This window comes from Cygnus olor, chromosome 1, assembly GCF_009769625.2.
Source record: "Cygnus olor isolate bCygOlo1 chromosome 1, bCygOlo1.pri.v2, whole genome shotgun sequence".
Classification (NCBI taxonomy): Eukaryota; Metazoa; Chordata; class Aves; order Anseriformes; family Anatidae; genus Cygnus; species Cygnus olor.
The window spans coordinates 41,671,532-41,688,687 of record NC_049169.1 but is presented as its reverse complement, the minus strand read 5'-3'; the positions used below and the strand labels follow the sequence as shown (position 1 = coordinate 41,688,687).

The 17,156-nt window shown below is 38.6% G+C and overlaps 1 protein-coding gene across 1 annotated transcript in view; it reads right to left on the bottom strand.

The window, feature by feature from the left end:
- Positions 1-17,156, bottom strand: part of NAV3 (neuron navigator 3) — a 273,005-nt gene that overhangs the window by 114,151 nt on the left and 141,698 nt on the right. Inside the window, 1 exon segment of the mRNA XM_040553881.1 lies at positions 11,122-11,237. Coding sequence (XP_040409815.1) covers positions 11,122-11,237 — 116 coding nt within the window.

The following is a 17,156-nucleotide window of genomic DNA, read 5'->3' as shown; positions in this document are numbered from 1 at the left end:
ACAAGGGGTAATTTCAAAACCACACCACTACATTTTTTTTTTCTAAAAAAATACAACTGGAATTTTATGATCTTGATATACTATATAGTATTACGTACAAAATCCTCATTACTGTAACTCTTAAGTGTTTTAAAAATAACTGTTCGTTTTACTTTCCCTTCTTCTCTTAAGGCTATATTGATGGGGTTATGCCGTACCACTTACAAATGTCAGAAAGTATAAACAATAGAACGTGATGCTTGAGAAATTTTCTGCACTGAGTACAAGACCCTCAGACCTGACTTGCACCTGATGTTACCTAGATTTTCAGGACAGCACTGTGGCTCCCCACATACATCAAGCCTTTTTCAATAGGACCAAAGGGATGGTGAATACACACATTATTCTGAAAGCCAGACACATCTTGTCTGCCAGAAGAGACACTATGGTGCTTATTGCAGCAGGATTGAGGCTCATTGTATGGGTTCAAAGGGAACCCAGACTCTCCCTAACACCCTCTTATAGCAAAAAGCACTACCATCATACAGTCTACCCTTATTTGCATGCCCTCACATATCAGAAACGACTTGTTATCTCAAATGACTCTGTTTTGCATATTGAAGAAAATTCATTCTATTTCATGCATAGAGAGGATGGGATAAGAAAGACTAAAACTAGGGCACCATGAAACTTTCTTTCAGAATTCCATTCCTCTTACAAGAAAGTCTGATGTAAATATTTTACTGATCCCACGACATATAATCTTCTCAATCACCTGTAGCTTCATCATTTGTGTTAGACATAAACATTCCAAAATATTGTCCCCAAATTCTTTCTTATAAGCAGTGAAACTTTACAGGTTCTCTCAGTAAATTTCCAGAGAACATTTTTTTTTCCTGTTGTGTGAGGTACATACACAGGAAATCAAAAATAAACATCTTAGAGAAATAACTAATCACCTAGGTTAAACTTTTACATTCAAAATTCTGAAGCTTACCCATAATTGCACATTTAAGAATAACGGTCATGATCATTTCAATACTTGCATGCATGTAATAACAGCCCAAATAATTCCATTAATTTTGTGATGTTCACAGAAGGATTTACAAACAATAACCAGCTCCCCAGAGAATTGTTTGCTCTTAGACATTAACTCCACTCACATAGAAGAGTACCAGTTTTAGTCTGCATGTGGGGAAACTGAGGCTCACGAGAGAACAGGGATTTGTTCTGTGACACACAGCTGAAGAGGAGCAGAAGGTGGAGAGTTCAGCTGCCTTTGCTAACAGTAATCTCTAGAAGAAACCCCTTCTAGCATACAACTGTAGCCTAATATAGTCTAAAGGTAGGCATAAAAAGAGAATACTTGTTTCTTTGTTATTTGGAGATGATAGCTTTTTAAATTACATATAGAGCAAAAAATTTATCCTGAATTTAAACACTCTCAGGGCTAACACATCCACCAGAAAAGAACCTCCAGGCTAGACATGTGCTATATAACCTTGGAAAAGCAAGCAGACACTTCAACCGTTTGACTGGCTGAAGAACAAAGCTTTGGAAATGAACACTTTGAGCACTCTTAGAAAGGACTGAGAGATGAAAAGTAAAGCCAGTAACACAGAAGCCTTTTGAAGCACCTATGACAGTGGACTTCAAATGATCACTGGCATGTACTGATATAGCTAAACTGTGAAACCATGGCACTAACAATTCCACATATATAGATGAAATTATCAGCTGAGGGAAAGGGAAAGCAATAATGGACAGTTTGTAGGTAGGCCAAGATATTTTCTATCTAAACCAAACCTTGAATTTGAGATTACAGTTTAAAATTCGTGAGGATGAGTGTCACGAAAATTAAATTATTTTACAGTGAACTAATAGCACCTAAGTGTTTCATCTTATTTTTTCAAACAGCTTAAGAAAACTCACTCAGTTATTCACACACAGTTACCGTCCATGCACTCATCAAAAGTGATTTATGCATTCATCTTAATTTCATACAGTGTTCAGAGGTAAGAGTAAGCAAGCTAGGAAGAAATGGCTAGACCCTATTTTTGCATACTACAGCAAACAAACCCAGTTCTGTCTCATGAAATCACTGTCAAGATCAAAAATCTGCTCCATGCAAATATGTGCACATACTTTGGTCTCCTCCTTCCCTTTCTGATTTCAAGTCAAAGTTAACTTACCTAAAATATCAGTATAAAGGACCTGTTCTAGGTCCCCCAGCATTGTTATTATGACATCTTCATCCAGATGTGCAGTCCCTTCACGCAAGCAGCCTTCCTCCTCCTCCTCTGCCCAGTTCCTGCTGGGGAAATGGGATGTGCAGGTTGCATTTTCATCGTCTGATTTCCCCCTCTCCTCATTATCAGTCCCGAAGCCTTCATCTGTACGCCAATCTCCCGACCTCCTGGACGTGGTGTTTCCAGCTGGTGGTAGCACCTGGAACGCTTGGGGTGTGGTGAGACCAGAGTGGCAGAGAGAGTGCACCGAGCGTGAGAGTGCCTTGGAAAGTGAGCTTTTGTTCCCAGCTTCTGCCTCCCGCTGATGGTAACTCTGGCTGGACTTCGAGGCGTTTCCAAACCAGTTCTCCCTATATGAGTATCGCCTCTTCTCCCCTTCACTGGTGAGCGTGAGATTGGTTAGAGACTTCTGCTTCTGAAGACGAACACACCCTCTTCTAACCTCCTTGCCTTTAAACACTGACAGTTCAGCAGATCGCTGCATCTTTCTGGCTGTGGCTTCACCTCAGTCAGATTTCATATTTCTGAGACAGGCAGCAGTTCAGCTCTTCAGCAAGGTCTGGAGGTGACCCTTCTGGTACTGTACGCTGCACATCCCAGGAAGAACATCCTTGCACTCGTAATGAAAAGCACAGCTCAAACATACGGTGTATGTAGTGTAAATGACGAGACAGACACAGTCATTTTCTTTAAAATTACGCTGCTGTCTCTGCTAAGCCACTTCTCCCCTGTCACATTAATCTGCAGTACTTACAGTCATTTTCACTTGGATTTCTCTCAAGCAGAAGAGAGTTGATCAAACACTCTGCTCCAGCACAGAAGTAATCCCAAAAGCCAACTGTGTTTTCCCCTCTCCATCCAATCACCGGTCTCATCAGAGCGGTGGGCCTGCATCTCTGTCTACAGCTGCTGAGGTCTGAAATCCAAAGTAGGCACGAGTTCTCTCGGGTGTTTTTCCCCCCTCTCACCAGATCATGACTGATCCCGGCGCACGGCTCTTCACTTTAGATGGGCTGACACAGAATTGCAAGTACAGCCTCCACGTCAGAGCTCAATAAAGAGCCAAAATTAACCACTGAAGCAAAGCTCTGCACAAGCCTCCTTGCATTTTAGTATTCAACCTGCATTCCCAGATATATGACTCTTCTCTGCTACTGCAGCGAAAGCTGCTGGCTGCCATGGCAGCAAACATCCTGGTGAATTAAACCGGAGACATAGAATCCTCTGCCCAGTTTACAGTGCCACAGGTTTCAAGACACAGCTCCACCTGAACAGGATACTACAGTCATAGACCTAGCTCACAGTCAAATGATATTTTTCTCCCTGAAAGGTAAGGATGATGAACTATTTCTTCCATATCATTGCTACTCCCTGTGCAAGAAGCTAAAAGCAGATTTGCAAATGGACCTTGAGCCCTGCAATTTCTGTTATAAATAAAAAAAAAATAATTTAAGATAATAAAGAAGCTAATAAACGGAACACAACAGCACCTACCCAGTAAAGTGATTTATAAATAGAAACATTTTGTTTCTTTCTGCTTGAAATATACCCTTTTTGCATCTCTGTGAGATTCAGAGGCTAGTATAGAATTAAAAATCTGTGAAAAAAATCACAGTTTCACAATCTTCTGAAAAAAATCATATTAAATGGAATAGTATTTTTCTTATAAAGCAATTCAATATAATGTCTGAACTAAGTTCTCCAGATCTAAATTTTGTTTTTAAATAATATAACACGATGGAAAGAAGACTTTATGTTTAAGTATATACCTTTTCTCACAGTGAAAAAGATATTAGTTCCAGAAATGAAAAAAGGATAATAAAGAAGTACCTGAATTGCCTTCTAATTTCTAAATGCAAATATTTTATCTAGGGGCAATTGATTTCACAAAATGTTATAGAGAAATCTACAAACATGAAAATTGCTATATAACAATATACTGCTTTTGTCAGCATTAAAATATGCTTGTCTCAAATCCCTGGGAAACCTTGACAGGGAAGTAACCTTTAAAAATGCCACCCTAAGAATTACAGACTATGCAGATTCCCTGCACGAATAAATGGATGTTAACAGAAGCCTCAGTGCACTTCTTGCTTTTCACTAGCTCAGTTTACAGCTTTTTAAGACATATACGAAAAAAGAAATATAATAAAACATAGGGGAAGCTTCTTAGAAATTTTAAAGGAAAGGTATATTTTTTCCTAGAAAACCCTCATAAACACAGAACTAATCTAGAAAAAAAATCAGCAGTCTCAAGCAACAATGAGTTTCCATATTGAATCACTGACACATTCCTAGAAAGACAGGGACCACAACAAGATGAGATACCACTCCTCCTCCGCACCTTGCCCACAAAGTCAAAGTTACAGGCGAGAAGAAGAAAGCTGTCCTCCTGAGTATAACATAGTCCCAAATATTAAATGTCTGCCACTTTATCAGCAGGGAAACAAAACGTAACACTTAAATGGTTGCACCATTGAATTTACTCCCAGGGTCTGCTGGACATGGCAGCATATCATAAATTCATAGAATATCCCGAGTTGGAAGGGACCCATAAGGATTATCGAGTCCAACTCCTGGCACCACACAGGTCTGCCCAAAAGTTTAGACCATGTGACTAAGTGCACGGTCCAAACACTTCTTAAATTCAGACAGGCTTGGTGCAGTGACTACTTCCCTGGGGAGCCTGTTCCAGTGTGCAACCACCCTCTCGGTAAAGAACCTCTTCCTGATGTCTAGCCTAAACCTCCCCTGCCTCAGCTTGACACCATTGCCGCGGGTCCTATCACTGGTGATTAAGGAGAATAGGTCGGTACCTGCCACTCCACTCCCCCTCGCGAGAAAGTTGTAGTCTGCGACGAGGTCTCCCCTCAGCCTCCTCTTTTCCAGGCTGAACAGGCCAAGTGACCTCAGCCACTCCTCATACATCTTCCCCTCTAGGCCCTTCACTATCTTCATCGCCCATATGGGCCCTTAAAAGATTTTTTATGACTGTGCTTCTGCCTGCAAGCATACCATGCACTGGAGGGGATGCTCAGCCTGCCCAGGCTCTGGGAGCAGGGCTCCAGCGCTGCCCGAACGCTCCCCTGCTGGCACACGCTGCCTGCACACACCCTGGCGTCATGGCAGGAAGCCTTGTGGCTGCAACAGCCTGCTCAGGATGGCTGAGGAGGACACTGAGGTTCTTAGAAAAGCTTTGAAAGGCTGTCTTTGGAAGACGGAAATTGCACAATGGAGGGCAAGCTCACTTTTCTCCCACTTAATGGTTTTGAAACCTCAATTTATATTAGAAGTGATACACCATTCCCAGTCACTATGTTTCAAATGATTTGGAAGGACAATGAAGTGGCCCTGCACAGCACTGCAGGATCAAAGGAGCAGGGTCCTTTCCTTCCATAAACAGCAAGGCTGAATCTCCCTGATACTCCAAAAAAATGAACAGCAACTTCCTCACCTGCCCTTTCTTGCCCAGACAGCTACCACCCGTGGCTGGTCTCCGTGGCCAGCTGCAGGTGGCCATGCTCTGCCTTCATGCTGAGTGTGCCTGACCACATGAAGCAGTAATGACTACAGTGCTAGATCTGGCCTCCCTTAGCTCTGCAGACAAGGCTAAGCATTGCCCTGCTAAGGAAGCACTGCATGGTGCAGCACTCACCTCTCAGCACGGACAAACCAGACAAGAGACCGCTAGAACTAGCCAGGCATATTTAGTCCTCTTTCTAGCTGGGAGAAGAAAAACTTATGGCAAGGGATGAAATGTCTACACCCAGTAAGCCACACCACCAGCCCTGTACAATGTTGTCACCCCACTCCAGGCTGCCAGGGTCTCAGGTAGGGGTGTAACTGGGTCCTGGGCCACCCAGTGGGCCTCAGTGACTCTGCTGACCTCTTACTTTCCCTTCCTGAGCTATCCTCTGCAGTCCAGCTCCAGCAGGACACAAGTCCTGGGAGCCACATAAGGGTAGCTGGCAGCTACCCTTTTTTTTTGTACATATGTTAAAAACACGAGTCAAATGCTGGCATCTGAAGATATTAGGGCTACTCACAATCCTAATGTGTACAAACCCTCATGTACACAAACAATATAAACTACAGCCCTTAATTACAAGATTATATGAACTTTTCTCCCATGAATCCCACTGCCTCACTTGGTATACAGATAATCATGATCACCCTTCAAGCAGACACATATGTATATTTGGACCAAATGCTCAGCACAAAGAGCACTGAATTTATCCTCCTGCTTTACCATACCTCTCTGCAGGCTATCATTTAGCAAAGTATAAAATTGCAATGTGGAAAATTCTCATGTTTCCTTATTAAAAAATACTTTTTGCAAAGCTCATTCCTCCATTTTAAATGTATGAAGTGTAGCAATGAACAAATAAATCTTTCTAAACTAAGCAGACGGTATAGGAGACCAAAGGAGAGCAAATGTCACAATGGAGCATTATTCCCCAACTACCTTGCAATTCAATGTATTCACCACTCAGCACACAGAAATATGCCTAAATAAAGAACAGCATGGGAATTTCCCCAACCTGTCACAATCAGTGTAATGTATCACATTATTTTTACTGTCTCTTTCATAAAAGGAATTATAACAACCAGTAAACTAGGGACAAATTTTGCTGTCATATAAAACGTTCTTTGAAGTCTCAGTACATCGTTTGGAGATTTACAAATGAATTATGTAATAGATCTGCAAATTTATAACATTCTGAGTTTCTTCATCCAAGCTTACTTGAAAAAAAATTTGTAAAATATTTCCACACATTGTTTTTTTTCTATTTCTCTATTTTTCTCCTTATTTCTATTTCATAGAGAATATAAGAAGCACAGTAAACATAAAACTTGAAAATGAACATTGTTAGGCTAATCCTGCCATTGATATTGGCATATAACTCATAAAATTACTCCCATTTCTGCTTCATCCCTCAGATTTTTTATAATTAGTCAATATTTGTAAATTCATGAATAATTATTTAATCAAACACTTTGCTTTAAGCTCTTTGAACATGTAAACACTTGTTAAAGCCAAACATTATCACTGATTTCATAAAATCACACTTTGTAGTTACAGACATATACAGTTTTCAAATGATTATTAAATAATTAACTTACTGACATCCTTTTCCAACAAAATTGCAGCAGAAACTGATAAATGTCACAGGTACTATAAACAGAAATACTAGATAAGAAAGTTTAACCACCTTGATCCTAATCATATCGTGAAAATCAAGAGTCAAACTTGATTACTGCTGTTAGGCTTCCTTTTCATTTGTATTTTCAAATCCTGTCTGCAAAAATTATACTCTTGTTTTGAAGAAAAAAAAAAAAAAAAGAGTAGTCTTACTGAGGCAAGTGGTACATAAATTACATGCAAGAGTGTTCATACATGACTCCCGAACAGGTCCTTACTTAGGACTCCACAACTTCTGTCTGGGATTTCCTGGACAGAAGTCTCCACATCTGTGTGCCACATATGCAATGTGGCAAACACATGCAGAATACACTAAAATTACTGTATGGGTGACCCACGCCTGCAAATCTACAGCAGGCTCAGCGTGTGCAAGGATGTCACCAGCACAGTGCCTGCAGAGGGGACCCAAGGTGCGCAGGAGGTTGTTACACCTACTGTCTGTGTGCTGTGTTGCTGATTTGCACGCACATCATGGAAACATCTGGGTCTGCTCTGGCTGGACTGTGGAATATTCGGGAAAAAAAAAAAAGGCAGGAAAAGAAGTCTGAAGCACTTCAGATCACAGATGGAACAAATTTCAAGCAGAGATGGAGGAACTGTGGAGAAACCCAGATTTACAGTAGCTCTACCAAGAGGCAGAACTAGCTTTAGGCATAAGCCATGTGGGAAGCTACCTAGGGCAGCAGACTGTGGGGACAAACAAAGAAGAAAGAGACTGTTCAGGTTATCAGGGCAGAAGCTCTGGATCCATGTCTACACTAGCCTCACTATCTCCCCTACCTTCCAGCACCATCATCCTCCCTCATGGCTCTGCAAGTAAAACCAAGTCATCGTGTGCCCAGTAGAAGGCAGTAAATAAATAGAAACAGCCAGCTGCACTGGGACTCTGTCCCATCCTTTCATCAGCTCTGAGATGGAAGAGAGGAGAGGCTTTTAATTTAACCAGCTCCCTTAGAAACCGCGAGGAAGACAAAGCAGAGGAGAGCTGGAAACTAGCCCTAGAGCTTCTCACTTTCCCAATCTACTTCTCCCCATCATTGTTGTTGAGACAGTGGCAAAAGAATGTGAACGGCCTTGCTGGGCACAGAGAACAGAGCCAGTCCACCACTGGAGCAAGGGAATTAGCTTTATTTTAATGTTAAGAATTTTAATAATTTTGTCCCCATACAAGTTTTGGAGAAATCTTCAACAGGTTGTGCTTACAGAATTAGTTTAACATCAGTTGCCTGATTTCACTGTGAAGTGGAACTCTGATAAGACCCCTACTAGCTAGGAAACAGCATCCTTCACCCAAGGCACAAAAACAAACAGAAGTGGGTAAATACAGTGAAAGTGGTGCAAGTTTATACAATGATATAAACAAAGATATCTTGGTCCTGAACATTTTAGCCTTACATGCAAATATTTGGCACCATGAAAACAATAAAGGCTAATGAAATATAAATATAATACAGGTGGGACAGCACTTCACAAACTCTCAGTCTTTCAGTGGTTTCCACAGATGCTCAGTCCCTTGCATGATCCTTATTGATCCTTTTTGACTACCAATATACTGAGCTAGTATGTTTGGCTACCAAGTCACAAAAGAAGCTTCAGATAATACAAAAATGATGCCCATCCACAGCAGCAGTGGAAGATTTCTGAGAAAGATAGTATCGATGTGAAAGAGTTGTTGTTTTTTTTTTTTTTTTCCACGAAAGTTCACCAATGGCAAAATCACCAGTGACTTGGTGATAGTTCACCAATGCAGACAACTATCTATTCAGCAAATGTAGTATTTGATCCATTTATTCTTTGTGCTGCTAACAGCCAACTACAGGTGGCACACATATGTTTTCCTCTGCATACAACAAAAACTTGACATTTTTTTCCAGTGATTCTGCTTTGCTGCCTGTTATGTCAGTCAACTGCTAATGCCAGAGTCTGAATAATCAGATTAGAAACATCTCTGATGCCTAGTGCCCTTTATGCCATTTTTTTTCTTTTTGATGCCGTTCCATTTCTGTTCAGAACAGTAAAAAGCCAGGAGACATGATATCCTTTTTGATCATTTCAGCAGGTACTGAACCGATTTATTTTTTTTATCATCTCTTTAGATAATTCCTTGAAGCATCCTTTGAATTGCATAAGTGTTTCAATTTATACTCTTTGTACATGCAAGAACAAAGAATCTGTCTTCTGGATTAGTTCAAAATCTTTTTTTTTTTCTTCTTCTTTTTTTTTTTTAAATTTTACTTTAAGAAATACCATTGTACAATAACTTTAACAGGCATGTGTCACCTCCAGGGAACGCTTCACCAGGTTTCAGTGTGACACATTTATCATGAAAGCTGGTTGTGCAAATACGGGATATTAGACTTAGGAAACTTTTGAAGCGACTAAGACAAATCAGGACAAAACCTCAATTTCAGTATGAATCAGCTAAATGCCAAGGCAGTCCCACAAAGCTTGGGCATCTGATTTCCCTTCTGGTGGAGAGATAATTTTAGACTGATGTGTCAAATGAGTGCTTTAAAGTGAGTTATATTCTGTGTAAGAAGAACCGCATGATTTGTTATAAATTTGTTTGAATGTTAGGGATATGGAGTAAAATGGCAAAACTACAGTTGAATCCAGTGGGACAGGATTTCACCTTTTATTCTTGTAAAAAATGATATTAAGAATAAGGATGCTGATTAAGAAAAAAGAGAAAGAGAAAGAGAAAGAGAAAGAGAAAGAGAAAGAGAAAGAGAAAGAGAAAGAGAAAGAGAAAGAGAAAGAGAAAGAGAAAGAGAAAGAGAAAGAGAAAGAGAAAGAGAAAGAAAGAAAAAGAAAAAGAAAAAGAAAAAGAAAAAGAAAAAGAAAAAGAAAAAGAAAAAGAAAAAGAAAAAGAAAAAGAAAAAGAAAAAGAAAAAGAAAAAGAAAAAGAAAAAGAAAAAGAAAAGGAACATTTCTGTCTAAAAGACCCTTTGAAAGTACTCCCACACAAGCCTGCCATGCAATTCAATCCTGATGAAGAAGTCAGCTGTGACACACTTTGCTTTGCATCTACAGGCAGAATTATGGCCAGATCCTGGGCTGATGTAAATCAGCATGGCTCTGTTGACTTCAAAGGAACTATTCTGATATGATTTTAAAAGTCCCCTCACGTTTGTAACCTAATAAGGATTTTGCCGCAGTTTTACAAGGGATTGAAGGACAGAGCCTGTAGAAGCCTGTAGAAGCCTGTAGAAGCTTAGTTTTAGCAGTGACTTAAAAGTCAGGTACAATAGAGAGAACTTGTTCATTTTCCCATTTTTTGAATAAAGATCCATTTACAAATGCAAAATATGTCTTCTGTCTCTTGTGTCTCAAATCTGATGTTATGACTTAATTTGATGGCCTTAAATGCAAAACATCCTGAAGTAGATTTTCCATGGCCCTCCTGGAACATTCAGTATGACACTAAAAATTACACGTCTCGAAACCCTCATTTATGAAAGTGCAAAATGATGAAGAGTATATTCAAAGAGAAGGACCAGTTCAGATGAGGGAACTGTGCATTTGAAGCACTAACTGTGAATGACCCAAATTGTCTGCGTATTTAATACCACTCATGAATCGAAGTCAGGAGTATTTCAACACACTGCAATGCTCCTGGTAAGATAAAGATGTAAACAAAGAAGTACGTAATTCCTAAACTTAGGCTTTTCCTGAATTCTTGTTACTTACCAGATATCTCCTCTAGGCACTGTTTGGCAGTCTTACTGAATGACAAATCCATTTTAGTAGGACTGGTGCAGGAGTCAGCAGGTGGTAAAGAGGTACTGTCATTTTCTGAGAGAGTTCTGAAAACAAGCAAGAATATTTATTATTATTATCTGTCATAAAGGTATTAATGGAAACAAACTTTAATTGAAGCTTCAACTAAAATCACATCACTATACACATCTCAGGAAAAGCCATATGGTGAAAATAGCATGAATGTCACATTTTTACTGAGTTAATTTGACTCCAGCTACACAAATTTGCAAATGACTGGGAACTCCGTCTCTTCATGAACAGCTCAGAGTTTCAGCTGAGAAATTCAGATCCATTTTGTTTCCTTACTTTCTCTCTCCAGAAGAGCAGGAGGTATCAACCAGATATAGTCAGAATCCATTTAAATTGGTTACGTCACATGGCTACACATATATAAGGGAAACGAAAACTTGCAATTGGTTGATGAAATACTAGGCGAGAAAGGCCATGTGTGAAGAAGCTTATGTAAGGGTGGAATGGAAATCTGGCTCAGATATTTAAATCTATGTGTATCTTCTTTTGATAATGCTCCTTACATAACTCTCTGTAAATGGAATAATAAAAGTGTTTCCATTAACTTACTAATAAATAGCCCATATTTTCTGTGATGGTATATTTCTGTGGATGTCAATGATAAATTATGTTGGGTACACTTTGTTGGTTACAGATATTTGCCATTACATAGTGATAAATAGCAAGAAATACACAAAGACATGGAATATTGGTATGAAATAGATAATAATTATTGTCTCTTCCTAAGGAACAGCTGTAGCATCTAACTTACTCAGGAACTGTTCAAACATGATGACATCAAATGCCAACCTGTACCATGTTTGTTTACAGTATAAGAATGTATCTAAAGATATTCTAGCCACTTTTCAGAATAAAATGAAAAAAAATTCTTCTCTTAGAGATGAAGTTTCTCCAGCTTTGATGATATGAATAACACAGTCTTTTGATTTCTTAAAAGACTGTTGAAATATTTATATCCCGATTTTAAAACATTATATTTATAATTTATTTCTTAAAATTCACCATAGTGTTTCCAACCACCAACTAAATTGTAAACAAGCATTTAACTGTGTGGTGTGTATTTTATAAGTAAAACCGACAAAAGCAATGACTTATCGCTCAAAATAATTTTATAGCAACGTATTTCATGAAATAACTTTTCAGTTAACATTTTCTTTAGAGTTACTTATTGAACAGATTTGTTCAGTAATTCATGACAGTAACTGACAGAGCAGATATATGCATGTACAACAGAGCAAGTCCTGTCATGGTGGGATCTGTTGATTAGAATCATTAGAATCATTTAACCTGGACTCTACTTAAACTGAAACAGCGATGTTACTCTGATGCACCGTCATCACATCATGTACTTTGGGGATGCTGCAAACAGAAAACTGTTCTCTGAAAACTATTTTTGCTTCTTGTCTACTATTTCTGTCTGTTACATTCTACTGGAAACACAAGCACAGCACATGCTATAAGGTTAACTATGTCCTACTGTCCTTGAATTTGATTTTACATTTGGTGTTTGAGGACAGTGTCCTCACTAACAAACTGAAATCCTGTGGTCCCACCTGCTTTCATGTATTGCTTGAAATCATCAAAATAACTAAAGGATATGTCTGCTTCCACTGAAAGTAACTTTGAGAGGCCATGAATGCTCGTGAGTTTTCTTGTCTGGATTTAGTGCTGATACTTAGTGCTGGATCAGCACAGGGTGAAAGGTCAGCCCAAAATCACCTCTTAGAAAAAGGCTCTTACAGTAATGGTAAAAGGAATTGAAGTGGTCTGCACTCTTTTCATTAAGCCCAAGCAACTATGCTGCAAGGGCTGGAGCCAGAGAAAGGCTGGAGTTGGTTACGAGGAACACTGGAAAAACACATGTTGCTTTTGGTCTTGCAGTAAGGGCCCTCAGCTAGGTTGGTACAGTTCAAGTATTTCTAGGTTCCTCCACAAATGTATATAGAGTTTATGTCAATCTACCTCTGGGTAGAAACAGAAAGGGATCATTTTCACCTGTTGTCCTTCTGACACTACGGCAGTGCATTCTTGATTGTGTAATTGTTTAACCATCAATCACTGCATCAGCCGAGACAGGAGATGCAAACCCCTCAGTGAGTGATCAACAGACTTATATGCAAGCTATCTTCTAAGAGAGGATTGAAAGGATCCATCACTGTTTATTTGTACATGTATCATTAAAAAAGGATTAAGGACCCTCAGCGGACACCAATACCCAACATTTGCACTACTTCTCTATCTAGTGAATGGGGAAAGATAAGCACAGAACTTCAACAATCTGGATTACCCTCTGGCAGTAACTATTGCCTGTACAGTCAATAGAGACAAATACAAAACTCACTACTGACTATATGGTACACAATGGCTTATGTTAAAAGGACTGGATCTCCCTACAAATAAAAGAGTACAGGCACGTAATGAGTGATCTACAGTAGCAAATAAACTTCAGTAAGATGAGTGAATCTGTTCACCTAAAATAGCAATGAATAAAAGCTTTCACTTGTCCTGGGCTTTGCTTACACAGGTCAAATCAAACCTTTTAGAGATATACCAAATACCAATTAAACCACAGTTCCATTCTTTGGCATTTATTATTATTATTATTATTATTATTATTATTATTATTATTATTATTATTATTTTTTTTATTTATTTATTTATTTATTTATTTTCATTTTCAAAAATGTGATACAGCTATAATCGGGAAAAGAAGATAAAAAGATAAAAACACTGTGGGAAGAGATACATGCAAAGGTTCCCATTCCAAATTTTAGAAACTGATTGGTGGGGATAATTGCAGCTCAAAATCCAGTTTCTGGGACATAAGATAGCATAAGAACCTAAGCCTTAAAGTAAAAAAGATCATATAACACTAATAATTCAAAGATGTTTGATTTAATTTGTAGAAAGAAAACCATGGAAACATAAACCAAATGTAAATGTGATGTGGCTTTCTTAAATTTACAGGCAGCCTGAAATAACAGATCTAAGAAATATGAAATGTCCCTTTTATCTTGCTTCAAACTTAAACATTTAAATATGATGTAAAATAAATTTGATTTGCTAGCAAAACAAATTACAAAGAAACTGCTTTACTGACTTCATTCAACATTTTTGTTTAATTTGGTAAAAATATCAGTGATTCTCATTATCTGAAGTGGCAATAGAAATCTCACAAAGGACTATGGATTTTTGTAGCAGTTTAAGTTCTGCTTTCATGAGAAAACTGCTTATTTACTATGGAAGTGTTCGGCCAGAAGGTACCTGCTCAGCCCTTGGGCAGCTATGCTTGAGTAACCCAAGGAGGAACCTAGGAACAGGGCCCTCAACAACAGCCCTTTTCCCACCAGGTTTCCACCTGGGTTTGCCAACAGCCCTACGTAACCAACACCTCTGTTTCTGAAGCAGCCCTACCTTTGGTGCTTGATGGCCAAGGCCCTGCTCTTTTTTTCTGGAGTCAATCTTAGCCCACATGGGTTCAGAGTGGCCTAGTGGTAAAACCCTACCATGCAAAACCATGTAGGAGCTCCAGCTCTTGAGGAGCAAGGAGGTCCTGGAATGGATAGTCTGTCCAAAACATCAACTTGCTTTGCTCTAAGTCTGTCACAGGGATTTACATCGGATTAAGCATGCAGATGCCTATTTGCTTAGCCCAATGATTTTAGTTAAAAAAAAAAAAAGAGGAAGATGAAATTGCAAGATTCACCTTCCCCTATACTCCTGGATTTTACATTTTTCTGTATTAATCCTATGAATGACTCAAATGATCTCTGCAGAACTGTAGCACAGATCATGCTCCAGGCAAGCAAGCAGTTAATATCTTCTCATTAACCTTAGATACTGGCCTTAATGAATGACTCTCTATCCTCTACAGTTCTCTCTATCCTCTGTCCTCTGCAGTTCATAGCCTGCTGCCTTAATAAAATAAATAAATAAAAAACATCTAAATCCTTGCATCTCTTCTGACATCAAAGAAAGTAAAAAGAATTTCAGTTTTGTCAAAGCTCCCCTGCGGATGTTTCTTCCAGTGCTGTACATCTGCAGTGTAGGTTAATTTAAGCAACTGTCATGAAACAGGACTATCTGCTTTCTATTTTAAAAATGGCTATCAGAGAATATATTTAACCCCAACCCACTTATTTATATGCTACCTATTTGTAAGAGCATAAGACTTGCTTAATGGGACAAATCCTGCTCTCAAACACACCTGCACAAGATCATTCAGTTTGATTAAAATGAGTCTGTACAAGAGTAATTAAGAACAGAATTTGAAACACTACTTAATAAGCTGTCTTTAACACAATCAGTAATTTCCTGTCTCTAATGAAATAGTCAACCTTTGATAAACAGAGATAACATCAAAGATTTGTTCGGTTATTGCTTGACATTCCACAAGATATCAGATGAATATGCCGCTTTTTTATTTTCCCCAAACAACTCTGAGGTACAGCTGTCTTAAATGTGTATCACTGTCAGTGTAACAGACTGGCAGGACCACATCTGGTATATAAGCATTTTGATCACCCATGTTCAAGACATGTGAGTTAAATTGGGAACAGCTGCAGAAAAAGGCTACTAGGATGATCATGGGGAAGAAGAAACTCTTATGAAAGGAAAGGAGACAATTTGGTTTAGCCTTCTCTTCAGCAAAAGAGAAGGATGGGGATTAATTATTCTTTCACATATTTAAAGAGAGATTGAAAAGAGGAAAAAAAAACTTTTTAAGATAAAGGATAATATTAACAAAATAAATGGATACACTCTGATCATGTAGCTTGTAAATAATTTCTGATGCTGAGATGAGTGAAGGAACCTTCCCATTGGAGTAGTGGAGATTACCTAGATTAAGATAAAGCTCGATTGCTTTATGATAAGGTCTTACATGGTTGCCAGTGGCAGAAGACTGAACAGGGCTTAGAATAACCTTTTTGGTCCTCTATCCTACATTTTACTGATTATTTAGTCAAAGGAACAAAGATACACTTGCCTGTATGACAATTTAAAAGAATAACTTCAACTCATAAACAGGAAGCAATCAAATTATCAGGCTACAGTTTTAACTCAGCACACAAGGTTTAACTCAGCAATCACGTATATGTTTATAATGATTTATTCACTTATTATCCTCCTTCACAACTCTGAAGCCAACACCTCTACACTGGAAGCTCTTCTTGCACAATTACTTGAAAATCAAGCATGAGAAAATGGGACAAACACTAAACACTGTATTTTTGTTACAAGTACAACTGGTGGGTGGCAATGTCTAGTGCTACCTACGATTGCAAAATTTTGGTGGCAACTGCAGTTTTAATTTCACAACAGTAATGTAAATAGCAGCAAAGCACTGCAATATAACTTTGAGTCACCACATTTTTTAAAGAAAGAGTTGCAATACGTTTATCAGTACAATCTATTATTAACAAACACAATTAACTGATAAAATGTCTTTTACTGAAAAGTTAGTCTTAACTCCACAATCTGTGGCTTGTAGTCATTAAAACTAGACAAATACGGCTTCAACAAGCCCCACAGGTTCTGTGTTTTCAGGATCCTTGAAGACTAGTTCAATTATTACCCTATAAACCAGTACAAAAACATCCTGAACAAGCAGCTGGAATTGAATTTCACTGTGCCTCCAGAGGTTCCAGCCAGATTATATCCTCCTTCCCATCTGTCATAGCTCTGCAGGTTCACCCTTGAAGCTATGGTCTAGTAATAGAATTGTTGCAATCACCATATAGAAAAGGAGATAGGAAGAAGATTTTAGTAGCTGGTAACGTTTGTTTATTACACTGATATTTCCATTTGTCTATCTCTATCTGGTGAACACTTTAGTGTTCTCAGAATCATAAAATAATTTAGATCAGAAAGATGTTCTAGAAGGCATCTCATCCAGCATCCTGCTCAAGACAAGTCCAGTTACGTGAAGTTGC